The 26,232-nt window shown below is 53.3% G+C and overlaps 2 protein-coding genes across 5 annotated transcripts; one reads left to right on the top strand and one right to left on the bottom strand.

Annotated features, from left to right (window-relative positions):
- The first annotated feature begins 44 nt into the window (after nucleotides 1-44).
- Nucleotides 45-11,041, top strand: CHRNB1 (cholinergic receptor nicotinic beta 1 subunit). 2 transcript variants are annotated; one of them, XM_044939345.1, is made up of 13 exons: nucleotides 45-209; nucleotides 295-434; nucleotides 1,000-1,044; nucleotides 1,527-1,636; nucleotides 1,740-1,848; nucleotides 2,200-2,347; nucleotides 2,797-3,006; nucleotides 6,066-6,289; nucleotides 6,377-6,427; nucleotides 6,779-6,960; nucleotides 7,314-7,461; nucleotides 8,209-8,386; nucleotides 9,336-11,041. In XM_044939345.1, the coding sequence occupies exons 1-12, from the start codon at nucleotides 149-151 to the stop codon at nucleotides 8,347-8,349; spliced, it is 1,569 nt and encodes a 522-aa protein (XP_044795280.1). In that variant the 5' UTR covers nucleotides 45-148; the 3' UTR covers nucleotides 8,350-8,386; nucleotides 9,336-11,041. The 2 variants fall into 2 exon arrangements, with proteins under 2 accessions (XP_044795280.1, XP_006060247.1); XM_006060185.3 differs by lacking the exons at nucleotides 6,377-6,427; nucleotides 9,336-11,041 and having other exon boundaries at nucleotides 57-209; nucleotides 8,209-9,300.
- On the bottom strand, nucleotides 9,941-25,662 carry ZBTB4 (zinc finger and BTB domain containing 4). Of its 3 annotated transcripts, none has more exons than XM_044939343.1 (4): nucleotides 25,509-25,662; nucleotides 16,691-16,760; nucleotides 15,188-16,266; nucleotides 9,941-14,513 (listed from the first exon to the last, which is right to left on the bottom strand). In XM_044939343.1, the coding sequence occupies exons 3-4, from the start codon at nucleotides 16,255-16,257 to the stop codon at nucleotides 12,557-12,559; spliced, it is 3,027 nt and encodes a 1,008-aa protein (XP_044795278.1). In that variant the 5' UTR covers nucleotides 16,258-16,266; nucleotides 16,691-16,760; nucleotides 25,509-25,662; the 3' UTR covers nucleotides 9,941-12,556. The 3 variants fall into 3 exon arrangements, with proteins under 3 accessions (XP_044795278.1, XP_044795279.1, XP_006060245.3); XM_044939344.1 differs by lacking the exon at nucleotides 25,509-25,662 and adding an exon at nucleotides 24,919-25,110; XM_006060183.4 differs by lacking the exon at nucleotides 25,509-25,662 and adding an exon at nucleotides 17,443-24,883.
- Between the last annotated feature and the right edge of the window lie 570 nt (nucleotides 25,663-26,232).

Genomic DNA, 26,232 nt, shown 5'->3' with positions numbered 1-26,232 from the left:
GGGCGGGATCAAGTCCCAGGGGCGGAGCGGGTGGGCTGGCAGCTGCCCCCCAATAACAGGTGCACATTCCTGGGCGCCTCGTCACTTCCCCTGCTCTGGCTGTCCTGGCGACTCACCCAGCGGACTCACTGAGCGACGCGGGCGGGCTATGACCCCAGGGGCGCTGCTTCTGCTCCTGCTGGGGGTGCTGGGGGCGCATCTCGTCCCGGGTAAGTGTGGGCCTCAAAGGGGCAGTGACAGGGCCAGAGGTCGTGGCCGGGCACCAAGGCTTCACTCAGTTCTTTCCTCCTCCAGGCGCCCGCGGCTCGGAGGCGGAGGGCCGACTCCGCGAGAAACTTTTCTCAGGCTATGATAGCACGGTGCGGCCGGCGCGGGAGGTGGGAGACCGTGTCTGGGTCAGCATTGGTCTCACCCTGGCGCAACTCATCAGCCTGGTGAGGGCGCACGCGGGGAGTTGCGTCCGGCCACTAGGCGACTAGGGGCGTGGCTTTAGGCAGGGCGGGACCCAGGGACCACTGGGGGAGGGGTCCGGGGCGAAGCCAGACTAGGAGACTGACGGGATATTAGAGCAGGTTGGGTCGAAATTGGACCAATGGACAAGCTGTGGGCGTGGCTGCTGGACCGACCCGGGTAGAGCCGGGTAAAATGATGAACAGGCCTGTGGGCGGATCTTGAAGTGAAGCTGGAGTGGCCAGAGGGCGGGTCTTGAGGCGGGGTCACAGGCTGGGGCGGAGCTTGGTGCCGGACAGAGTTAATAAACAGCAGATGGAGATTCAGTCCGGTCCGTGTCGGGACTGGTAAATGAATTGGCTGGCCATAAGGACCGCAGGAAATTTGCGAGATAGGGTTTAAATCCACGCAGCTTATAGGAGATGGGGCTTGAACCCAAGAGAGTGCGACTCGGAAAAAGAAGGGAGTTTCCAGGGGGAGTTTGACCTACCGAGCCCCTTATTTCTCTACACTTACATCATATCTACCCTTAAAACTTTTCCCTTCTAGAACGAGAAGGATGAGGAGATGAGCACAAAAGTCTACTTAGACCTGGTACGGAGACCCCCGCAGGGTGGGAAAGGGCGAGCGACCTTGCTGTCTTTACAATTTCCTCGAATGTCCCGCCCAATAAGAATTTTTTTTTTTCCATCATGACCTCAGAAAACACATTTGTAACTGAAACAGAAGCTTCAGAAAAGAATTTAGACCCTGCTTTGGGGCCACTCATGTGATTCCTGACCCATTAAAAGGGTCGCTAATTGCGGTTTGAAAATCACTATTTTAGAGACTAGCTCGTCAACCCCCTCGTTTTTACAAAATGGAAAAATTGGGGCCCGATGCGAGGGAAGGAAAATTAGTTAATGGGGTCCCAAAGAGTGCACGTGGAACCGGAATCAGAGCCCAGGCCTCCAGAACCACACCCCATGCCTGCGGGGTTCTCCTCCCTTGCATTCCCTGCCCGGGCTTCCCGCGCACATCCCAAGGCTCCTCCCAGCCTCCAACCCCAGACAGCCCCTCAGCCTCTGCCTCCCTAGGAATGGACTGACTACAGGCTCAGCTGGGACCCTGAGGAGCACGAGGGCATCGATTCACTCCGCATCTCAGCGGAATCCGTGTGGCTACCCGACGTGGTGCTCCTAAACAAGTAGGATGTTCCCAAAGTTTGGGAGACGGGGCAGGGCCTCCGGAGGGGAGCGGCCTCCGGAGGACTGGGCCTGATCCGAGTTGATTTGATTCTTTTCCTACAGTAACGATGGAAATTTTGATGTTGCTCTGGACATCAACGTCGTAGTGTCCTCCGACGGCTCCATGCGCTGGCAGCCCCCGGGCATCTATCGCAGCAGCTGCAGCATCCAGGTCTCCCGGCTCCACCTGGGAAGCTCAAGGCGCTCGTAGAAACCCTCTCTCAGACCTACTCCTCCATTATCCCCATGACCTTCACATCCCTCTTACGCTCCGTTGAGTTTCCTCTTCTCTGTCCACTTTCATTGACTTCCAGTCTTCCTTAGTGACCTTTCCTCCAATGTCCATGGCCTCCCCAAACAACCTTCTGATTTCTCTATGACTCCACTTCTAGGTGATCTCCCTTGGTGGTCTCTAGCTCCTGAGGGGCCATATCCTCTGACCCCTGTCTGCCCTGTGACCTCCCCAACTCCCCCAGCCCCAACCAGCTCTCTGGCAGCTCTAGTGACTCTCCATTCCATCCAGGTCACCTACTTCCCCTTTGACTGGCAGAACTGCACCATGGTGTTCAGTTCCTATAGCTATGACAGCTCAGAGGTCAGCCTGCAAACTGGCTTGAGTCCTGAGGGGCAGGAGCGGCAGGAAGTGTATATTCATGAAGCGACCTTTATTGGTGAGTGGGCATGACTTCCACGTCCATGGGCTTTATGATTTCCAGTTTCTAACAGGCTGATAAACATAATCCATCAACAAGTCCCTGTGAGGTCAGCAAGATAGATATAACTATCTATATTTTGTGGGTATGGAAATTGAGACTCGTTCAAATAGAGATGGGCTGTCCAGCCCAGGGTCTATAGCTAGCCCCTTATTGCCCCTTATTACATAGGTCTCCTCTGCTCTAGGATATGGTGGAGAAAGCCATATCTGGGAATTTCCTGGCAATCTAGTAGTTAGGACTCTGTGATTTCACTGCTGAGGGCCTGGGTTCAATCCCTGGCTGGGGAACTATGACAAGCAGCATGGAGCAGCCAAAAGAAAAAGAAAAAAAAAAGCCATATCTGGCACCAACAAAGACATGTCTCATATCTGTCACCTTCTCTTCTCCCCTCTCACCCCACCAAGAGAATGGCCAATGGGAGATTATCCACAAGCCTTCTCGGCTAATTCAGCCTTCAGTGGATCCTAGGGGAGGCGGGGAAGGACGACGTGAAGAAGTCACCTTCTACCTCATCATTCGCCGGAAGCCTCTGTTTTACCTGGTCAACGTCATTGCCCCATGCATCCTCATCACTCTCCTGGCCATCTTTGTCTTCTACCTGCCACCGGATGCAGGTAAGGGGAGGAGGAGCCCCAGCTCTCTTACTTACCAATAGTTCAGCTTCTTCCTCTTCACCCATAATACAGGGAAGTTTTTCCTGCCAACTCAGGCCATCAGGAGTTTTGCTTCAGCAATCCTACCTAGGTTTTCCCTTCAAGAAGAGCCTTTGCATCTGCATTCAGGTTTCCCCTCCAACCTCAAGTGCTATCTCCCCTCTGCTGCTCATTTCTCTGTATCTAGTAACTTCTGAACTCTTCCCTTCAGAATCCTAGGATCTCATCCCTGGAACTGCCACTCCTCTGACCTGCAAGCTCCCATGCTTAGATAACTGTTCCTTTCCTTTTTCCCATTCTTGGCATCCTCTGTCCCCTCACTTGTCAGATGCCTGCTGCTGCTGCTAAGTCACTTCAGTCATGTCCAACTCTCTGTGACCCCATAGACGGCAGCCCACCAGGCTCCCCCATCCCTGGGATTCTCCAGGCAAGAACACTGGAATGGGTTGCCATTTCCTTCTCCAATGCATGAAAGTGAAAAGTGAAAGTGAAGTCGCTCAGTCATGTCAGACCTTAGCGACCCCATGGACTGTAGCCCACCAGGCTCCTCCATCCATGGGATTTTCCAGGCAAGAGTACTAGTCCCTAAACCTCCCATCTCCCTAGAAAATAATATCCAACAGTTCTCTGGAATACAGCACAAAGTGCCAACGGAGTAACCTTGGGCAAATTCCTTAATCTCTTAGTGTCCTGATCTGGAACTAGGACACCCACTGTCCCTGTCATGTAGGACTATTTTGAGGATTAACTGAGTTGAGAGAACCAAGCAGGGTACTCTGTAAACTTTGTGTAAGTGTATGTAATTTGCTAATTTTGAGCACTTGCTATTAGATAATACAAATAATATGTTTTATATGTGTGCGTGCACGTGAAGTCACCTCAGTTGTGTCTGACTCTTTGCAACCCTATGGACTGTAGCCCACCAGGCTCTTCCGTCCACGGGATTCATATATTAACTCAATTCTAATCTTCACAACTCTGTGAGGTAGGTGCTGAGTTGTCTTCTTGTTTCACAGAGGAGGATAAAGAGGCTAGGAGCATTTGTCATTCAGCTGACCTTATAGAGAGAGAGGTGGTATCGCTATTCCAACCCTGGTTAGTACCAGTTTGATTCAGAGACTGATGTCCTAAACTCTGGTATTCAAAACATGCTTTTCCCGGGAGTTCCCTGGTGGCCTAGTGGTTAAGATTCTGGGCTTTCACTGCTGTGGCCCCCAAAACAAAATAAACAAAAAACACATGCTTTCCTTCTCTCTGGAATCAAGTCCTCTCTGTCTAAGGGAAGGAGAGTGATGAAGCTCTAGAAACACTTTCACATGTAACTTCTTCTTCTTGGAGCAAGGCAAATCTTGGAAACCAATATTATAGAACTAAACTAGAACAGACCATAAATGTTATTTATTTCAATACCTTCCCTGAAGTTCGCAGTACCTGTTGTATGTCACAAGAATAACCAGCCACCTGGCATATTCTTATATACTTTGTTTCATTTTTAGATCCTTCAATTTGCTATGTAGTTTGTGCTACAGGGGTTGGTTTATTAATTCATGCAACAATATTTGTGGAGCATCTGTAATGTGCAAGACACTGGGAATACATCAGTGAATAAAACAGACAAAAATCCCTACTCTCATGGAGTTTACATTCTAGTGGAAGAGACAGTCTAAGCATAATAAATAAATCCATTAAACAGTATAGTGGAAGAGGTCAAAGGACTTCTCTGGTGGTCCAGAAGCTAAGACTCTGACGTCCCAGTGTAGGGGCCCAGGTTTGATACTTGGTTGGGGAACTAGATCCCACATGCTGCAAATAAGAGTTCATATTCCACAACTAAAGATCCCTCATGGTGCAACTAAAAATTTCCACATGCTGCAGCAAAGATCAAAGATCCTTCATGCTGCAACTAAAACCTAGTGCAGCCAAATTAATAAATATTTAAAAAAAGAAAGAAGAAGAGGTCAAGTCCTAAGAAGGAAAATGAAGTAGGAGAAGGGTTAGGGGAGGATGAGGATGGGAGTAGGGGATGCAAGTTATTTATTTATTTAAAAAATTGTATTGAAGTATAGTTGATTTACAATGTTGTGTTTAATTTCTGTTGTACAGCAAAGTGACTCAGTTATACATATGTATATTCTTTTTCATATTCTTTTCATTATGGCTTATCACAGGGGTTACAATTTAAAAATAGGCTGGTCAGTGAATGTCTCACTAAAAAGGGAATATCTGATCAATATTAGAACAAAAACTTGAAGGAAGTGAGAGAATGACCATGGTAGATATCTGAGGGAAGAAATTACCAGGAGGAGTTAACAGTGAATGTGAAGACTCTGAGGTGGGAGTATGCCTTGCATATTCAAGAAATAGCCAATGTAACTGAATCAAGTTAGCAAGAGAGAAGACAGTAGGAGATGAAGTCAGATGAAGTCAGAGAGTTCATGGGAAGACCTTGCTGCAAAGTAGACTTTGGCTTTTATGCTAAAGGAGATGGGAAGCTACTGGAGTGTTATGATCTGATTTACATCTTTAAGGGATCCGTCTGGATGCTCTGTTGAGAACAGTCAGCAGGGGGCAAAGGATGAAGCAAAGAGGAGGCCTTTATAATAACTCAGACCTGAGGTAATGGTGGCTTGTACCAATAAGGTTTGGTATGGGTTGGATATGGGATGAGAGGGACAAGAGCAGAAAATGACTCAAAGGATTTGGCTTGAGCCACAGGGAAGATGGAGTTGTCATTTATGAAATGTGGAAGACTGTGGGGAGAGTCTGCAGTGAGGGAATTAAGTATTGGACATGTTAAGTCTGAGATGTTGGTTGGACACCCAAATGGAGGAGTTAGGAAGGCAAGCGTGGAATTTAGGGGAATAAGTCCAGGTTGGAGGTTTAAATGCAAGAGTCATTTGCTTGCAGTTGGCCCTTCCAAAACCCTGTCTGAGTGGGCTGGAAACATGGTCACTGATTATGCCAGGGAGATCTTCTTCTGACAAAGCCTAACTCTTCCACCTTCCCCTCTGTCCCCCAAGGAGAGAAGATGGGGCTCTCCATCTTTGCCCTGTTGACCCTCACTGTGTTCCTGCTGCTGCTGGCAGACAAAGTACCTGAGACCTCCCTGTCTGTCCCCATCATTATCAAGTACCTCATGTTCACCATGGTCCTCGTCACCTTCTCAGTCATCCTTAGTGTTGTGGTCCTCAACTTGCACCATCGCTCACCCCACACCCACCAAATGCCCCTTTGGGTTCGTCAGGTAAGAAGACCTCCTCCTTCAACCTGTGTTAACTCTCAGTCCTAGTATTTGGATTTTTGTCCAGGCTTCGCTCCTCTCTCCCATCAGCTTCAACCTTCCCTTTCACAGACCCGAGGGAGACTACAACTTCAACTCCTGGTAGAGTGTCCGAGTGCCAGGGTCTTTGGGTGTTGAAATGTTGCACAATTAATTTTATCCTCACATTATTAACTCTGTGTGGATTCCAGACTCTCTTCATCAATACTGCCCTTTGTGGGGTGGGTCCCAGGGAAGCATTCCAAGGGCTAGGTACTTACTATCAGGGTGGGAACCCTTAGAACTTTTCTTTCCAGTCAGGATGTCTCCTAACCCACTTAAGAACTCTGGGCCCTGTGAGACTCAGGCACGCTTGGCAGGAGTGGGCACGTACCAGGGGGGTGGGTTGTGGCTTCTCTTCTGGTCTCAAGGCCTGAGAACCCCCTCCAACATGCCTGTTCATCTACTCTGCAGATCTTTATCCACAAACTCCCTCTGTACCTGGGTCTGAAGAGGCCCAAACCTGAGAGAGACCAGATGCAGGAGCCACCTTCCATAACTCCCAGGGATTCTCCAGGAAGTGGCTGGGGTCGGGGAACAGATGAATATTTCATCCGCAAGCCACCAAATGATTTTCTCTTCCCCAAACCCAACAGGTAATACCTACTCTCCGTCGCCCACATAAAAGGGAGAGGGGAGAACTACAATTCCCAGAAGACTGTGCGGTGCAGGCGGCCTAAGCTCCCGGAGGTTGTGGTTGAGCATCATGGGAGTTGTAGTATGCCATCTGTTGCCCACTTTGTGGAGAGGTGGGAACTAAAAAGCTTAAGAGGTTAGGAAAAATTGCAGAAGGTTAGAGAGGTCGCCGCCATCGGCGAGAACCGGAGGGACCCTCTCAGGTTTTGAAACATGGAATTGCGTTGGAGGAGGGAATTGGGGCAGGGGCTAGAGCACCAGCCCAGGCTGTCTTTGCGCCTTGGGCGTGGCCAAACAGTCCCGCCTCTTCCAGGTTCCAGCCTGAACTGTCTGCTCCAGACCTGCGACGATTTATCGATGGTCCAAACCGGGCTGTGGGTCTCCCTCCTGAGCTACGGGAGGTCGTTTCTTCGATCAGCTACATCGCTCGACAGCTACAGGAACAGGAAGACCATGACGCGGTATGTCCACCGAGGGTGGACCAGGGCAAGGCCTGGGGGGCCTTGGCTCCACCCGCAAACAGGCTCCGCCCCCAGCACTCGGTGTTATTTTTATTTTTTTAATTATTTATTTGGCTATGTCGGTCTTAGTTGTGGCATATCGGAGAAGGCAATGGCAACCCACTCCAGTACTCTTGCCTGGAAAATCCCATGGATGGAGGAGCCTGGCAGGCTGCAGTCCATGGGGTTGCTAAGAGTCGGACACGACTGAGCGACTTCACTTTCACTTTTCACTTTCACGCATTGGAGAAGGAAATGGCAACCCACCCCAGTGTTCTTGCCTGGAGAATCCTAGGGACGGGGGAGCCTGGGGGGCTGCCGTCTATGGGGTCGCACAGAGTCGGACACGACTGAAGCGACTTAGCAGCAGTTGTGGCATATGGGGTCTTTGGTTGTGGCATGTGGGATTTAGTTCCCTGACCAGGGTTTGAACCCGGGGCCCTTGCATTGGGAGTGTGGTGTCCTAGCCACTGGACCACCAGGGAAGTCCCTTGGGTTTATTTCTGAGTGGAAGTTTGCCTCACTGGGTCCTGTCTTTACTTTCCTTCTTGTTCTTGATTCACATCCATCGCCTGTGGTGGCTCTGCTATGCTGAGGCCGGCCCTTGTCTCAAAGCTGTGGTGGGAGGACCTGGATGGGGTACAGAGCTCTGGGGCAGCCGTTCCTGGGGGTCGGGACTCAGGAACAGTTTCCTCTGCCTAACCCCAGCTGAAGGAGGACTGGCAATTTGTGGCCATGGTAGTGGACCGCCTCTTCCTATGGACCTTCATCATCTTCACAAGCGTTGGGACCCTTGTCATCTTTCTGGATGCCACATACCACTTGCCCCCCGCCGACCCTTTTCCTTGAGGCTGGGACGAAGGTGGAGATCCAGATCCTTGGCCAGGTGAATTGAGAGTTTGGCAGGGCTCTCAAGCCCTATACCTTTCTGCATCTTAACTCCATCACTAGGAGTCCAGTTCTCTCATCATTTCATTTCTAAGGAGGGAGCCTAAATGGGACTAGGCATTTGGGGGCTTGGGCCCACCTGAAATGCACTAACTGTTTATTATTCTTTGGCTTCTTGAGGAAGCTCCGTTGGATGTTAACACCTATGCTGGCAATGAATGGAACAAACAACAAGAACTAGACTGTATGCCTTCTAAGGGCAGAAACTCTGTCTTGTTCACTGTAATATCCCGGGCACCTAGCACAGATCCTAACCTATATAGCAGTTACCTCTGGTTGAATTAATAGGGATTTTTTTTTTCTGTGAGGAAATACACTAAGTAGTGGTGCTGAAGTTTGCATGTTGGTACTAGTGATCATTTTTTGTTTTTGCCTTTCTGCAGTTTATCATATTTTGTAATATGTAATATCTTTAGGATTAAAAAAGAAAAGGTTATTTCTAAAAAGATGCATTTGTAAAGAGGATAAAAAGCACACTTTTAAAACTCCAAGTTCCAGCTTTGGTGCTCAAACTTTGGACAAGCTACTAAACTGCTCTGTGCCTCAGTTTCCCCATCTGTAAAATGAAGCTAATATTAACAGTATTTAGAATCTGGCCCCTAGACTGAGCATCATATAAGAAAACAAAAACATTATACATCAGAGTTACACACTGATATGTTTTGTTTGGCTCATGTTGTTGGCCAAAATTTTAAATCTGGTTTGCTACTTTTAAAATGTAAAAAAAAGACTCTCCTTTGGGGTCGTCCTGCCTTCATGCCTCAAGGGTGTACTATCCTTTGTTGACCGAATAAAACTCTGAGCTGTAAAAAAATTATAAATAAATTAAAATGTGGATATTTCACAGAGAAATTTGGATTTCTGGCTTCTCTTGAAAATTTTTTAAGGTCTACAGTAACACCAGATCTGATTCCCCTGTTGGCAGCAACCTGCTAGAGCTGATTTGTGGCCGCCCACTCCGGTCAAGGTATTTGTATCAGAATTCCTCAAAGCCCCCACCCACCTAACCATTCTTTTACCTTGCTCATTCCTGAGTAACACTAGACAAAATACAGCAGAAGGACAGGGGATGAGGAGTTGAAGCTCATGGAAGCCCAGGAGTGGAACAAGAAAAGTGTCACTTATGGCCGTCACACATTTTGTGCCTCAGTTTCCTTTCAGTTTGGAGAAAAGGCTGTACCTGGTTGGAGGCATGGCCCTTCTGGGACATGAAGATCGTGCCCAGCAGGCTGTGTGAACTGGACTGTGTTAATGTTTCTGCCTGGAGGTCAGAGCAAAGTCAGTTTGAGCTGAGTGGCTGCAGCAATTACAGTGAAGGACCTAGGGTCAACAGGCGCTCACACCTACTCAGTTGCTGGAAGTTCTTGTCCTAAAGAGGGAAAACAGGGCTAACCTCGTAGGGATCCCTGTGAGTTGAGGTTAGCGTGTCCCTGTCCAGCCAGACCTACCAGCCACGCCAATAATTGCACCTGGCATCCCACTGCGGAGCACGTTCGTTTGTCTTGTTGGTTTATTGGCCTAGAGAGTTGGACACACACACAAATGCGGAGATAAATATTGGTCAGTTTCTCTAAATCTGGGTCCTCACTACATATAGAGCTAGAGTCTGTAGAATTCTAAATCTTGCGTGCTGTGGCACAGAACCAGTGGCCTTCCCACTCCACCATCACCCTTCTTCCCAGGGAACATGGGGAAAGAGGGCACAAACTGACAAGACGTGATAATTTTCAAAAGACGAAATTGCAAAATCCCAAATTTCCAACATCTGAAATTCACAATGTTCAAGTTCCCCAGCTCAGATACATGTATTTTAATCTCCATTTCGCCACAATCTCCTTTGTTGCCCAGAACCACCAAATTCTGGAAACTATTTTCCTAAATCAGATTAAAAAAAAATAATAATAAAATAAATGTCTACAGTCTCAGTTCTCCCAAAATGTCCATGGTTTTAGAATTTTGACCTGTTGTGAAATTCAATTCCCTGGTCCATCCTCAACCCCTTCCATCTCCTGTGCCGTTCTGCCTCAGAGGAGTGCAGGTTAAGGATATAGGGGCACTGCCGTTGCACCCGCCCCCTGCCTCCAAGGCCTTCCTCAGTCTCTCTTGTGGTTCCGCTGTGTATATATATATATATTTATATATATAATTTGTGTGTAGATATATATATGTATTCTTTATTATGTACTTTTTTTTTTTCCGCAGTTTTTCTAAAGTGCCAGAAACAAGATTTGTGGGAATTTTTTAGTGATTTTTTTTTTTTTTTTTTGCAATTTTTCCCTGTTTTAAACTTTTCTCCCCCTTAAAAATTGGAACTCAGTACATTCAGTAGGAAACTCTTCACTCGGACTGCGGCCAAGACCAAGAAAAGTGCAAAGAGACGGAGGAGGAGTGAAGGAGCGACACTCCTCCATGGTTAACATTCAGGGAGCCTGTCGAAAACCTCCCTTTCCGTTTGCTGGGAGGGTGTGAGGAGGCAGGAGGCTGCTCCTGTCCCTCCCGCCAAACCACCTCCCTCCAAAAGCCATGATCTTGCCCTTTCAGCATCAGTTGAGAGGGCAGCCATCTTGGCCCCAAAAAACAGTAGCTGGGAAAAGGACTGCCATTTTGATGATGGCAACTTTTCCCCTTTTTAAACTGCACTCCTCTAATTCCCATTTATCAAATTTGCTCCCCCAAACTGGCTCTCCCCTTGTGAGCTTTTTGTGTGTGTGTTGGGTGTGGTGGTGGGGGAGGTGGGTGGATGGGAAGTGTTCATTCAATCACAGAGTGGGGAGGCCCAGTTATCAGAATTAGGAGTGAACATTTCTTCAACTCCACCACTGGAAGGAAACATAGGGACCCCTGACCAGGGTTAACTAGTGCAAATTAGGGATTAGGGACTTACAAGGTCCCTGTACCCCATCCCTAGGCTGGGATCTTTGGGTGTGGGAAACTGAGTCAAAGATGGGGTGTAAGGTGCTATTTTGGAGGGAAAGTTGGTGGGGATACCCCAAAGCCCACCAGGGGAGTATGATGGTTCCCCAAAAACCATCTGGAGTAATTGGTGAGGGAAGTGATACTGGGGGGAAAGAGGGCTAAGGTAAGGATGGGAGGTCGTGTGCAAATCTCGGGCTTACCTACCCATCCAACCCCCATAATTTTTCTGGCTATTTGGTCTAGTCTGGGAGAAACCATTGGGGAAAAAAAAACAAGGAGGAAGTAGGACCCCTCCCCCATCCTATATAGAGCTTCTCCTTCCTGGCCCCCAAATCTGGCTTAGCCCAGATGAGGCCATATGCAGAGGCAGGAAGAGGTGCAATCCACTCACCTCTTTCGCCGTGAAGAGTCTGGGGCTTACTAGATTTGAGGGTCAAAGCAGGGCTGAGATTGGTGCTGCCTGGGCTGGGAAAGAACTCAGCCAAGGAACAGATAGGTAGCCCTCCCTCCCACCCCGCTCTTTGACCAGGATGGGAGAGCCATCTCCACAGTCTTGGAGTAGGAGGAGGAATATGGAAGATCCAAAGGCGTAGAAGCCAAGGAAGGCATGGCGTCTTAACGTGAAGGGAACAGGGACACAGAAACCCACCCTTGGGAAGAATGGCATCTGAAGCCCACTCCCAGGTGGGTAAGTGTTGGGTATCACAATGGTCTGGTCCAGGCCCTGGGCCACAAAAGGATGGAATGTGCTAGGAAGCATCTGGGCAAGGGCTTAGAGAAAGCTTCAAGATGCAGGGTGGGGAACATTCGGGGAGAAATGTGGTTTCCCCCTAAGTTTAGGAATCAGGGGGCGGGTTAGACATTCAGAGCTGGTGGGGGCCGTGAGTAGAGATTCATGGAAGTATATTGCTCAGTTGCCCCAAGGGCTTGAGGAGGGATGAGCTGGCCCTGCCCCTCACAGAGGCCATTCCCTGGAGGAGAACTGAGAGGGGAACCACCGAAGACCCCTTCCCAGGTGGTGGGAAAACTACAATCTCACACAAAGCAGCCTGACCCCTGAGCTCCAGAGGCCCCCAGATCCCTGCACAGGAGTGTGGAGGGGCTCCCAAGGGGCAGGGAGGCCGGGGAGCTGGTAGTGGCGGGGGTTCAGGGAGGGTGGCATCTGGTGAAAGGGGGGATCTGGGTCCAGAGCTCACCCCACATCTCCCTTCTGGGTTCTTTCAACCCCTGCCCTCTCCCCTTCTCCCTTGGGGGCAACCGGTGGAGGAAGAGTTGGGGGTGGTGGGGTTGGGGGGGTAGGGGCTGCTGCTTGAGGATTGACTGTGTAGCCAAAGACCCCTGGTAGGAAGGGAAGGGCCCCCCCACCCTTCTCATCAGGTAGGACCATGTTAAGAGCGACCGGGAGAGCGGCCAGGTTGCTGAAGTTGTAAGGGTAGGCGGCAAGGAGCTGGGGACCATAGACGAGTGGGTAGGGCTCAGGGTAGAAGGTGACTTTGGCAGCCCCCATCGCCTCCATCCGGTCTCCCCCGCCAGCCCCGCCTGGCCCCTCACTCCCACCTTTTCCCCTGCCACTGCCTGATTCCCGGCCGCTCCCAATCAGAGCCAGTGGAAATTCCTGCACAGGTGGGTATGCATAGGTGGCCCCTCCTGCCCCCACGGAGGGCTCCTCCCCTCCTGAGATGACGGGGTCCTGGAGCGAGGCAGGCTCAGAAGCTTCCTCAGCAGGAGCACTCCCGCCTCCACCACCTGCCTCCCCGCTGGAGGAAGAGACCTGCATCTCTTGGGGGGCCTCCTCCTTAATCTCCCCGGCTCTGGCACCAGTGCTACCCTTTGAGTAGGCAATGACAGGCGTGGGGGTGCCCCCGGGTCTCTCGGCGGCGTGCCTCTGCCCATGGCGGCTCAGGGCAGCGGCCGTCTTGCACACCTTGGCGCAGTGAGGGCAGGTGAGGCGGGTGGAGGGCTTCCGTCCAGACCGGGAGCTGTGGGGGTCCCCGCTGTGGGACTCCTGGTGCTTGCGCAGCTTCCTCAGGCTGGCGAATGTCTGGGCACAGTCCTCACAGCGGTGTCTCCTCTCGCCACGGGTACGCCCCGTGGGGCCGTCGGCTGCTGGGGTCTCCTCCCAGCTCCTCCGTTCCAGCTTCTGTCTCCAGCGAGGTGGCCGGCGGCTTCTGGGCATCCCGCTGCCCCCGCTGCTAGCCAGGGCCGCGGCTCCAGCCTTGCGCTTGGGCTTGTAGGAGTAGTAGGGCCTCCAGAGCTGGTCCTCCCCGCCAGCCTTGGACTCCCCCTGCCCCTCCTCCTCCTCCTCCTCTTCCTCTTCCTCGTCCTCCTCCTCCTCCTCGCTCTCCTCCATCTCCTCGCCGCTTAGCTCCCCGGGACGCAGGTCTGTTTCTGAGATGCGGCGCTTGACAATCGCCTCCTCACCGATTCGCACAGTGATCTGACACAGTGGCGGTGGAGCCTGGAGCTGAGAGGGGCCCCGGCCAGGCCCTGCAGGGGGACCCGCGCCCCCGCCAATCCCGCCAGCTGGCTTGGCGGTGTAGGTCAGAGTCCTCGTGGCCCGTGGGTTCCGGCCCTTGGCCTCCTCCGTGGCTGTGGCGGGCCCTGCGGCTGTGGCTGGGCTGCCTGCTGTGGCTGGGCTGGTTGGTGCAGCTGCAGGTTCGGGGGGGGGAGGTGGGTACTCACGTTTTTTGGGGGGCCGTGGGGGAGCAGTGTAAGTGATGACTGAGGCGGCTTGGGCCCCCCCTGTGCTGGCCGGCCCACTCCCTGCTCCACCGCTGCTGCTGCCCCCATGTACAATGACTGAGGGAGCCGGGTGGGCAAAAGTGATGACAGATGGTGGGGGGCCAGGCTCTGGGGCAGGTGGGGGTCCGGGTGGTGAGCTGGCTGGCATCGCCACAGGGGCCGCTGTGTTGAGGCTTGGAGAGAGGGGGGCCTCGGGGGCTCCCTGGCTGTAGGTCTTGTAGGGCCGCTTGGCCGCCCGCATGGGGAGCAGGCGGTACAGCTTGAGGGTATTGAGCTTGGGCTTATAGCCTCCATTGGGCGTCTTCTCACTGGCCAGGAGGCTTGGGCTAATGCCGTGGAAGGCTCGCTGGTGGGTCTTCAGGTTATAGTAAGTGACAAAGGTCTCCCAGCAGAAGATGCACTGGTACCTGGGCCAGGAAACAGGGTAGGGACAGAGCCAGTTGAGTCAGGGGCCCTGAGGCTAGGGCCTTAGCTTCCCATTTTCTCTCCTGTCTCCGCTCAGACCTTGAACTGCCCCAGCCATCTGCTCACCCTTCTCTCATGCTGCTTGTCTCACCCCACCAGCTTCAGAAGGGACACCAGTCCTAGTTCAGTGTCCCCCACTGGCTGTGCAATGCCAAGCCTCAGCTGTTCCATCGGTGAATTGGGAATAATCACGTACCTTGCCTAACTCCCAAAGCCGCCTTCTGAAGCTCACCTGACAGATGGGGAAGTATCTTATCAACAAGGGTACATTAGAACTGTAGATGGACATGCCTGTGCTTCCTATTGTCCTGCCCCATGAGGCAACTTTCTGTTTCCTCCTTGGCCTTTTCCACATCACCAAGCCAGGACGTGACACCTGGCGGTGCTAAGAAATAAACATCAGTGGGAGGAAACGGGGCTGGAGGGAGGCAGAAGGGTGAGTGACAGAAAGCAGATGAGCAGGGGCCAGTGGGTGAGCAGGCATCTGAGAATGGATTTCTGGGCCCCATGCTCTGCCCATTCCCTCCCTTGTCCATGTGGTCCCTAAGTGGACTAGGTCCCATGTGACCTCTCCACCCCCATCCACCCCCAGTCCCCGGCCGTCCAGAGCACTCACCTGCGCTCCCCGGTGTGCCACACCTCGTGTTTGGTTCGGTACTCAGCCAGTGCGAACACCTTCTCGCAGTAGCGGCAGGGGTACTTCCTCCGCCATGAGTGTACATTGCTGTGCCGCTTTAGGCTGGACAGGGTCACGTAGGAACGCTCACAGGCCGCGCACACATAGAGCACATGGCCACCCACCACCTTCACCACGTGCTCAGGACCACCTCGGAAGCCTACCGCTGGGGGCAGGGCCGAGGCGTCCACTCCTGCAGGGCCACTGGGGACAGAACCCCTGGCTCCCAGCCCTGCGGACCCCCGAGCGCTGGCCTCCCTCCGGCACTGGGCCTCATGGGTCTGTAGCCGCTTGGGATGGATGAAGCTTTTCCCACATCGGGGGCAGGGGAGGGGCCGCCGGGACAAGGCAGGCTGTGAGTCAGGGCCCTGGGCCTCAGCCCTGTCCCCCTCCCATTCCCCAGCTGGCCTAGGCCCAGGCCCAAAGCTGTCCTCCTCAGGCTGTGAGGTGGCCATGGGAACTGGAGCAGGAGGCACCCAGGCATCACCCCCCTCCCCCAGGCCCTGCAGGCGGGAGATGCCCAGACGCCGTCCCAGAGCACCGATCTCTGCCACAGCTGCCCCGTCCCCTCCACCACCAGGCAATGCCAGCCGGGCACTGTAGATGAAGTTGAGGACATCAGAGAAGGCAGCTGCTGGGACCCCTGGCAGCTCCAGGACCCGAGGTGGGGATGAAGCTGAAGGTGAGGCTGGAGAGGGAGAGGAGGAAGAAGAGGAGGAGGAAGAGGAGGAGGAGGAGGAGGAAGAGGAGGAGGAGGAGGCCGCTGTGGTGGTGGTGGGGTTGGGGGCTGAGCCCCCAGTGATGGGTGGGAGAGGCAGTGGAGCTGAAGCCAGCAGTGCCTCTCTGAAGAAGGGACTAGAAGCAGCCAGGACGCTGCGGTGAGCGGGGAACTTGGTATCTCCGGCTATGAGGGTGACGTCACAGAAGAGGCCGCGAAGCCGCTGTTCATTGAGCTGGCGCAGAACGGCGGGCGCATGGGACGGGTCTGTCACCTCTGCTGGGGGTGGCATGGCGCCAGCCTAGATGGAGAAGAGGCCAGGGGAGGATCTCAGAGGCTGGGCGGAGGGCAGGGGGCTTTCAAGTCAGAGGCGAGCTGGGCAGGGGTTGGAGGCTGTTGGCCAGAGGCTGGTGGAAGGCTGACTGACTTCTGATCATGGAAGTTAGGGGTTAACCTTAGCCACCCCACATCCGGCCAGTGTCAGACATCTGGGGCTGAAAGAGGCCAGGGATTCCTCAGGTCTTGATGAAGGTCAGGGGTCAAGACTTCCAAGTCACAGACTAATGGGGGGAGCAATGGACACCTCTCCCCCACTGGGAGGGGGTGGGAGCCCCCACAGCTGATGGCCATTTCCCAGGCCTCCTCAGCCTGGAGGATATGGCTGCTTTGCTCGCCTGCAGCCTCAGGCCCAGTCTCCCTCCCAGCAGACCTCTCACCCGTCTCACCTGAGAGCACAGCCAACATGGAGTGGAGCGGAGGTGGCTCAGCAAGTCCCTTCTGCCGTGCTTCTTCCCTCTGTGGAGAAACAGAAACTGCGTCCTCAGGAAGGGAACTGGGAGGGAGGCTGACCCAGGAGGTGGGGAGTGGTGCCGCATGCAGGGTCAGAGAGGCCTGGGCAGCTCTAGAGACCCTGATCCTCCTGGGAACCAATCAGGCTACTTGCTCAGTGGCCTCTAATCGGACCTAGGATGTCACAGATTATTGCAAAGCCTGTTCTGCTGGCCCCCAGAAGTACAGTAATAAGATAATTTGCATATCCCCAATTTGCCTCAAAACAATCCAGCAACTTCAGTTCAATCCAGTAGGTCCAGGGAAGCCTGCTGATCAGTCTCATGTCCCTTGAGCCTAATCTTTGGGACTCAAAAGGAAATCAAAGATTTGCATGTTGTCTTTCATTATAACAGTCTTATTTACATATCAAAATAGATTTGTTTGACCTTTTTCATTGGACCAAGCTGCTAGATATTCAAATTAGCAGAGGACTTCATCACATAAATCTTAGAGAGGGTTTCTAGGTGCCAGGGGACCACTGAAGACCACCATCTCGAGCACACGCGCCAGCTTGCTCCAATCTCTGGGAAGGCCAACCAGACTGGAAGTGAGGAAGCTTGGGTCCCCCTCCTTACTCTGAGAGGTGGTGGCTTTGGGCCTTTGGCTTAAAAAAAAGGGGGGGTGGGGCGGGGAACACAACCCCTACCTAACCTCTTGCTGGGAGGCTCATCCAAAAGGAATAGCAGGTAATCCAAATGTAAGCCATGGCAGTCACTGCCCGCAAGGCAACTCACAGACTCAGCTTTGGGGGCTCAATTTTCAGTTGAAGATCTCAGTTCCAGAGCCATAGAGTAACTTAGCCAAAGACACACAGCTGGTCATAACAGGTGGGGCCTGTTCACAGAGCCAGGCCTGCTGGCCTGAGGGCAGAGCTCTCAGCCCCTCTTGTCCACCCTCCACAAAGCCTGGGGGGCCTCCCCTTCCACACGCCCGGGGTCACACATGACCTCCGAGGTGTCCTGCGTCAGGAGTTCCTCATGCAATTCCCACACCACCCCCCCAAAATGCTCTCTTCCTATTTATTACTCATACTGTCTGGACTAAGAGGCCTTCTCTCTTCAGCCAAAAGGCGGCCCTCAGTCCTCTCCTGGAGGAGGAGGTAAACAGGGATGAGAATCAAAGTTTCTCACAGCCCTGAGTGCCAGGCACACACCTAAGTCGAGTGCTACCCCATCAGTTGATGGGCTGCAGGTGGGTCAGGAATCCAGGGGAAGGATTCCTGGGCTAGTGTTCACATCTGTTTGCAAAATGGGGAAAGAGAACAAGGTCCCTTCCTCCCTTCTGTGACAACCACCAGCCAACAGGGACCCCCAAGAGTCGGTGCTTCACTGGCATTACCTCATTTGCTCCTCATCACCACCCTAAACTGTGGCAGTTAGCTTCACTTTAAGTGACAGGCAGGGATTTCCCTGGTGGGGCAGTGGATGGGAATCCGCCTGCCAACGCAGGGGACACAGGTTCGATCTCTGGTTTGGGAAGACCTCACATGCCAAGGAGCAATTAAGCCCAAACACCCTAGAGCCCATGCTCTACAAGAGAAGCCACCGCAATGAGAAGCCCGTGCACCGTAAGGAAAAGTAGCCCCCGCTTGCCGCAACTAGAGATATATGAGATCAGTTAGTCGCAGGGCTGGGATCTGTTTGGCTCCAAAGCCTTCATTCTTGATTATATCACATGAGGATGAAAGAGATGTTTACGGCTGTGATACTGTGATATTATAAGAAATTAAGTTGACCCTTGAACAACACGGGTTTGAACTGCGTAGGTCCACTTCTATGTGGATTTTTTTTTTCAATAGTAAATACTACAGTACTACAAGATCTGAGGTTGGTTGAATCTGAGCACGCACAAGAACCTTGGATACGGACGGCTGACTGGGCCTTCAGCCTTGCCCTGAGGGGTGCCTGGCAGGGCTCCCCCGTGCAATGTCTGCCCTGTCCTCCCGCAGGCCTCCTGCTGCAGGAGAGACTGCCGGGTGGGCCTTCCAGGTGGGTACTTTGTGTTCAGCAATAAAGGTTCTGTCCTGTGGGGAAAAAAAAAAAAATACTATAGATTTTATATACTTAGATTTTCCACTGGGTAGAGTGTCCGTGCCCCTAACCCCTACATTGTTTAAGGGTCAGGTATAATATATTTGGTCCTGGTCTCCACTCTTTTTATTTTAAAAAATATATATTTGGCTTTGCTGGGTCTTAGTTGCGGCATTTGGAATCTTTTAGGTGCAGCTTGTGGGATCTAGTTCCCTGACCAGGGATCCAACCTGGGTCCCCTGCGTTGAGAGTGTGAAATCTTAGTCACTGGACCGCCAGGAAGTCCCCTCTGTTCCCATTCTTGACACAGAGCTCCTAAAACTCTTGTAATTTCCCAAGTGATAGGAGCATTGTTGTTTAGTTGCTCAGTCGTGTCTCTTTGTGACCCCGTGAACTGTAGCCCGCCAGGCTCCTCTGTTCATGGGATTTTCCAGGCAAGGATACTAGACTGCCATTTCCTTCTCCAGATGGGGGTGCTAGGGGCATCTTATTCTAACATTTGACCCCAGTTCCTAACATCTGTTCCTAACATCAAGCTCCTAAACTAAACCCCTTGGAATTTCCTGGGTGACAGGAGTGTCTCTTGTTCTAAAGAGGTGACTGTCCATGGAGTCCTGGATGGGGGCTTGTCACCGGAAAGGCCAAGCCATGATGAGAAGTTTGGAACTTTCAGCCCCAGCTCCCATTGCCTCTGGGGAGAGGAGAGGGCCTGGAGACTGATCATGCCTATGTGATGAGGCCTCCATAAAAACCCCTAAACTATGGGGTTCAGAGAGCTTCCAGTTCCTAAACACATCTCCATGGTGAGAGGGTGGCACAGCCCAGCTTTGTGGAGACAGAAGCTCCTGCACTCAGGACCCTTCCAGACCTCTTCATCTGGCTATTATCATATCCTTTATTATATGATAAACCAATAAACACAAGTATTTCCCTCAGTTCTATAAGCCATTCTAGCAAATTATCAAAGCTGAGGAGGCAGGTTGTGAGAAAGCCTGATTCTTGCTGGTCAGTCAGACGTACAGGAGGTTTGGGGAATTCCCTGGTGGTCCAGTGGTTAGAACTCTGAGCTTCCACTGCAGCGGACATGGGTTCAATCCCTGATCTGGAAACTAAGATCCCACACACAGCATGATGTGGCCAAAAAAAAGTTAATAAAAATTTTAAAAAGCTGTAAAAAAAAAAAAAAGTACAGGAGGTCTGGGCTTGCAAACTGCTATCTGAAGTGGGGGCAGTCTTGTGGGACTGAGCCCTTAACCTGTGGAATCTGATGCTATCTCCAGGCAGATAATATCAGAATTGAATTGAATTTTAGGACACACAGCTAGTGTCAGAGAATTGGCCAGTGTGGGGGAAGAAACTCCACACGTTTGGTGTCAGAAGTGTTGTGAATAGAGTGTATAGGATAACAGTTCTGTTTTTCTTGAAACAGAACCCACTAGGGCTCCCCACTAGCCCATCTAGGATCTTTGTGAAAATTAGAGGAAGGGGAAAAAATAGAGGAAAGGCCTCTTCAAGGTAGCAGCTCTGCACAGGTGAGCAAAGAAAAGGTTTGATTCCAGCCCCTACTCACCCTTTGGCCCGGCCTGGCCACTTGCATAACCATATGGGCTTGGTACCTACCCAGGCATGGCTGTGTGCTGACTGCCAAGATATATGGACAAGGCCTATCCAGGCTTTTTCAGAACCACAGAGGTCCAAGGCTGTCCTGGCCCTTGGAGATCACCTAGAACCATCAACGTCATGATACTTGGAGCTGCCGTTGAGATAAACATTGTGTCAAATCTGGCACTAAGCATTTTATCTGCATCATCTCATTTCAGCACTCAAAAGGACCACAGGGAGGCAGGGGCTAGTGTCAACCCCATTGTACATATGAGGAAACGGAGGCTTTAAATACTCTAGATGCCACACGTGCAGGCAGAGAGAATGTAGTGGTGGGGTGACTTGTCCCTGGACTCTCTACTAACCAAATGGGGTCTGGATCTGGCTCTCCTGAGTTCAACTGCCCCACCACTGGCCACTGCCCTGCCGGGGTTATACGAGGTGGAGCAGACGACACTGGTTATGGGACCCTGGGCAAATTATTTCACCTCTCGGTATGTCGGTTTCCTTGTCTATAAGCTGGGGATAATGAAGTGCGCCCATTACGTAGAGCTGTAGAGAATAAACAAGCTGATGACCGGCTGTACCTAGAACAGTGCTGGGCACGCAGCAGATGCTCAGGAAGTGCTAGCTCTTATTATCATCTTGGAACTCAGTCCCGGAAAATGGTGGGGGGAAGTGGTGAAGAAAAGGGGCAGAAATCAGGCTTCATGGTAGGTCTGATGGCTCTGTGGTTTTAGTTTTTTTATTTGTTTTTACCGTTTCTCTACTCTTAACTGGTTGTGTGATCTTAGAGGTGTGACTGAGGTGGGGATGTGAGCACCACCACCAGATACCCTCCACCTCCAGCTGTTCCCTGTGCCTGGAACATTCTCTCCTCAGGCAGCCTCATGTCTTGCTATCCCACCTCCTTTCAGCTTTGACTCAAAAGTCACCCCCCCAAGGCCCTCCCTGGCTGCCCTGTACCTCCCCAAGCTTCCTATCCCCCTCCCCTACTTTATTTTCCTCCTTGGCATTTATTAAGACTACTGCTCTTTCATCTCTAGAAGGCAAGCTCCAGGGGACGGATGGATTTTTGTCTGCTTTGTCCGCTGCTCCATCCAGTACTTAGAACATTGCCTGATACATGGTAGGAGGATTCAAAACATTTTGGGTAAATGAATGAACCTGCTTTCTTAAAGCCTGCCTGGACTGTGTCCACCTTTAGGAAGGACACCATCCTCAGGCCAGGACTGAGTTGGCCAGGAGCTGGGGGTGGCAAGTGTAACTTGACCACTTAGGGGCACTTGTGTTTTGCCTAATAACACCTCCAAGGCTTTATTTTTTATTTATCTATGTTTTTTACTCCCAGGGCTTTACATACATTGCCTCATTTAATGGTTTCCTCAGCCACTCCAAGTTGGCATTTACATTATCCCAGTTTTACACGTGAGGAAACTGAGGCTCATAGAGGGATTTACCTTGCTCAAGGTCACACAGCTTGTGAACAGCAGGGTCAGAATTCACATCCAGGCCCATGTGAACCCAGATGCTGGGTCCTCCCCTCTGCCACACCACCAGGTCCTGCCTTAAGGGTGCTGGGGCCAGCTAGCAGGCTGCCAGAACCATCATACATACACACACACACACACACACACACACACACACGAGCTCATGTGCTAAAGGCTAATTGTGTCAAGTCTGACTCCTCCCTTGCCCTTGCTCCCCACGTCTAGCCGTCACCGAGTCTGGTCAGATCTGTGGCCTAGCTTGGGAATGGCTCTGGAAGCCTTCCCTCTACCCTACCTCTGGCCCCCAAACTAGCTCAAGGCCTTGTTAACAGTCTCATGGTTCAAGGCCAGGGCTCGCAGCTAGTCCCCTGCTTCCGGTCTTAGCATCTACCATCCAGGCTTCCTCTCACTGAGAATCAACAGCCCCGAAGCAGCTCAGGCATTGTCACTCCTGGGCTCTGAACCCCTCTCTAGCCTCCACTCCATAATAAAGCTCAAATTCACCAGCTGGGCATTCAAGTGTCCAGTCCCCATCTTCCCCTCTCCTCTTGCCTGGAGTGAATCTCCCCTCCAGCTTCTGGTGTGCTCTCCAGCCTCAGCATTCCCACACCTCCAGGCTTCTGCCTATGCTGGTTCTCCTGCCAGAAATAAAAACTTTGCCCAGCCTCTTCTCCAAATACCTCCAAAATGTTGAAATTGACCTCAAATGCCACCTCTGTCTTGGTCCTCCCTGACTCTCAGAACAAGGACAATCTCTCCTTCACCCACTTCATCAACATTTTGTGCCCGTGTGGCCAGTACCCAGCAGCAGATGCTAAGTTCTCCCTCCCAGGCAGGGACTCCCTGAATCACTGTTGAAACATACCAGTCTTCTGAAATGAATTATTGCAGGTGTTAAGTTCTGAAGAAATTGGGCAGAAGTGTGTGTATGTATGTGGTGGGGGATGCATGGAGAAGCCCACCACAAGCAGCAGGGGACAGCATATAAGAGCCCAGGATCTGGAGTCAGATTGCCTGGGTTCAAATCCAGCTTTACCTCTTACTAGCTAAATGGCTTTGCGCATATGACTTCTCTGGACCTCGGCTGTCTCATCTGAGAAAGGGAAGTAATTAGAACTCCCACTTTCATCCAGCATTGGGAAGACTAAATGAGTGATCATATGTAAAAGCATTAAGAACAGTGCCTAGTACACAGTAAGTGTTCAATAGGTGTTTCCTGCTGTTATTATTAACCAAGCCCCAAGAAGGGGCTCAGTGCTGGCAGAGGGCTGACAGTGGCTGGCATGGGCATAGTCCCCAAAGTGTAGCTACTTTCCAGGTATGCTTCCCATGTGCTACGTACCTACAGCCCTGTTGGAAGACGGACAGGGAAGGTGATTAGCCCCATTTTACAGATGAGGAACTGAGGGTCACTTAGGGAAAGTGCTGGCGAGGAAGTGGTAGGGCCTGAACTCCTCAATTCTCATCTAGGCCTCCTTCCCCTCCACCAGGCCATGGTGCACCTGTTGTGCAGGCCTGACACAGCAGCCAGCACGCCCCCGGGCAGGGGGCCTAGCCATAGCGTCCACCCAGCCCCCACGCACATGCCCCCTCCTAGCCAGGCCAGGCACAGACCACAGGGTGTGCACACTTGGAACAGACAGACACACACACACACCCCTACAGAAGGGCCAGGGCCCCAAAGGTGAGGAAAACCTGTTCTGAGGAATCTGCCTAGCGAGCAAATTCCGTTTCCAGACCCTTCCACAGTCGCAGGAGTGGCCTAATGTGCGTCACAGAAGAGATGGAAAAGCAGAGATACCAGCAAGGGGGACAGAGAGAGGGTGAAGCAGGAGGAGGAGACTGAAAACTTCGTGTTTCTTTTTTCCATTTCAGTGACAAGAGTCACACCCGGCCTTTACGTAAACATGGCCAAGGAGCCACTCTGTCCAAGCTGAGTTTCCTTGCAGCCGCCAGGCCTCTCCTCCTGGTGACCCTGACACGCTGGGCGGGCCGGCAAGGGGCAAGCACGCAGACCCTGCACGGACTAGCCGGGCCACCCGACAACACCCAGGCCTCCCGCCTGCTGCCCTTGCTCTGCCCCATATTTATCTCCCCGCCTTCTTCATAACACATACCCGGAGCGGCCCCACACAGCCACTTCAACACGCAGGAGCAGGCACGCACACACAGCTCGCGGTTGATCTCCGGAGTCTGAGGCCCACATTGCCCTTGTCACGCCACCTCCCTCCCCACAACTGTTTTCTGACCAGCTTGCCTCCCGGCCCAACAGCACGAAAGGCTCCCACAAACAACGTCACAAAAGAATCCCGTAGGGAATGTTGCAAACACACAACCTTCCCCTCGCTCGGCTGCCCATGATCCCATAAACACAACCTGCACATTCCACCCAGAACCCCAGGCACCAGTACCAGCTGCCCCACGGGTACCTGAGACACACCCTGGGGGTTCTCACTTCCCACGGGGCCTGCAGGACCCGAGTTCTAGATACGCACCCCCCCTTCCATGCCACCCGATCGTCACACGGACCCACAAACCCATCCAGTAGGCCATCTTCGCCAAGACTGGACCACACCTCAGCAGGGCCGCAGAAACCGGACGGGACCCAACACCTTCTGACTCAAGGGTACACAACTGCCCCCTCCAACTGAGCACACACACCCAGCACTTGGGTGCCCTCCACAGCACTTACCCGTCACCAGCTCTGCAGAAAACAACAGTTCACAAATAGTTCATGTGTGCAGGACCAGACACATATGTGCAAGAAAACACACCCCGATATGAAACATACATAAAACCCCACACCTAACAAACTCCGCAGGTATTGTGCGCAGCTTCAAATGCGGACCTGTCACCCAGAGCCACAGGGCCACATCATGTCATTCTGCCTCACAACACTGGATACCCTTCCATCTGGCTTTGTGTCCCCATGGCCTGGGAGGGCCCTGCTGGACCCCTGGCTACCAGACCAGCAAACAGTGGTGATCAGGAGAGGTTTACCTTGCCCCACAACACAGCAGGAGACACACAAGCTCCGGGACTCACAGCCACAACCCTGCCCCGACGGCGCAGCGGCTCCCGGGCCCCTGTTCGCCCTGCGCACCCCGCACACCCCAACTCTGGGGCGCTCGGCGGCCCACCCCTCCCCCCTTCTGCCTGGCTCCTACGCCATCGCCCTCCCAGCAGCTTGCAGCGCCGGCCCGGGCTCACACCAGCCCCACCCCACCCCCAACCTGCCCCACGGGGGGAGGGGGACACCGGGCTGCAGAATTAACCCTTCAAGTGAGGAGTGAGCGCGGCCCTTTCCACGGCCCCAGGCGATCGCAACCCGCCGCCCCCCCCTCTCCCGCCCCGACCGCCGCCGAGTCGGACGCCGTACCCGGGCCCCCTTAGCCGCCCCCCAGCGCCCTGCGCGCCTGGAGGCGGGGCCAGACTCAGCCCCCGACCCCTGAGCCCCCAGGTCAACCCCAAAGGGGAGCGGTCGCGGCTCGGGGCGCGGCCCGGGCCCCCGCGGCACCGGGCAGCGGGGAGGGGGCCCGGCTGTTGGCTCCGGTCCGCCCTGGCCCTGCCCGGTTCGCCCTGGGGCCCACCTGACTGCGATGGCGCCGTGTCCGCCAGGCCCGGCTCATCACCGTGGCCGCCCCCAGCCGCTCCGGTTTCGCCCGCCTCCAGCTCCGGCTCCGGCTCCGGCCCCGGCCCCCCCCAGCGCCCGGCCCCGGCCCGTCCCCGCCGCCGCCGCCGCCGCTGACATCATCGGCTCCCCCCGCCCCGGTCCTACCCCCACCCCCACCCCCGGAAACAGTACCCCCCCAGCGCCGCCGCCGCTGCCGCTGAGAGGAGGCCGGCGCAGCGCAGCCGGCACAGACACCAGGCTCCTGGCTCGGGCTTGGGGCGCCAGCACGCCCGACGGCCTGCGCCCGGTCCGATCCTGGGAAGGGACCGGGGCCACGCAAGGCCGCCGGACTAGTGGGCACCAAACCGGGCTGCGGGCCTGATTATACTGTGGGAAGGGGCTTACCCTCCCCTCCCGCCCCCCTGCAGCGCTTCACTCAGTGGTGCACACAGCCTAGAACATGCACACCCTCTCCGCAGGCACACAACGTGGCAGGCTCACAATCAGGCCCAGTGGGACCCGCAGACCCAGCTCAACATACTCACAGGGGCAGCCCTGGAAAAACACCCACACCCACTCCCTCTCCAGAAATGCACAGGGACCCCCGCCAGACCTACAGAACAGGTACACCTAAATGACTACCAGTGCAGACAAACACACCCGCTTGCTATTTTGTTCCCAGAGACTGAAACACCACATCC

This window comes from Bubalus bubalis, chromosome 3 (assembly GCF_019923935.1).
Source record: "Bubalus bubalis isolate 160015118507 breed Murrah chromosome 3, NDDB_SH_1, whole genome shotgun sequence".
Lineage (NCBI taxonomy): Eukaryota > Metazoa > Chordata > Mammalia > Artiodactyla > Bovidae > Bubalus > Bubalus bubalis.
This window is presented reverse-complemented; position numbering and strand designations above follow the sequence as displayed.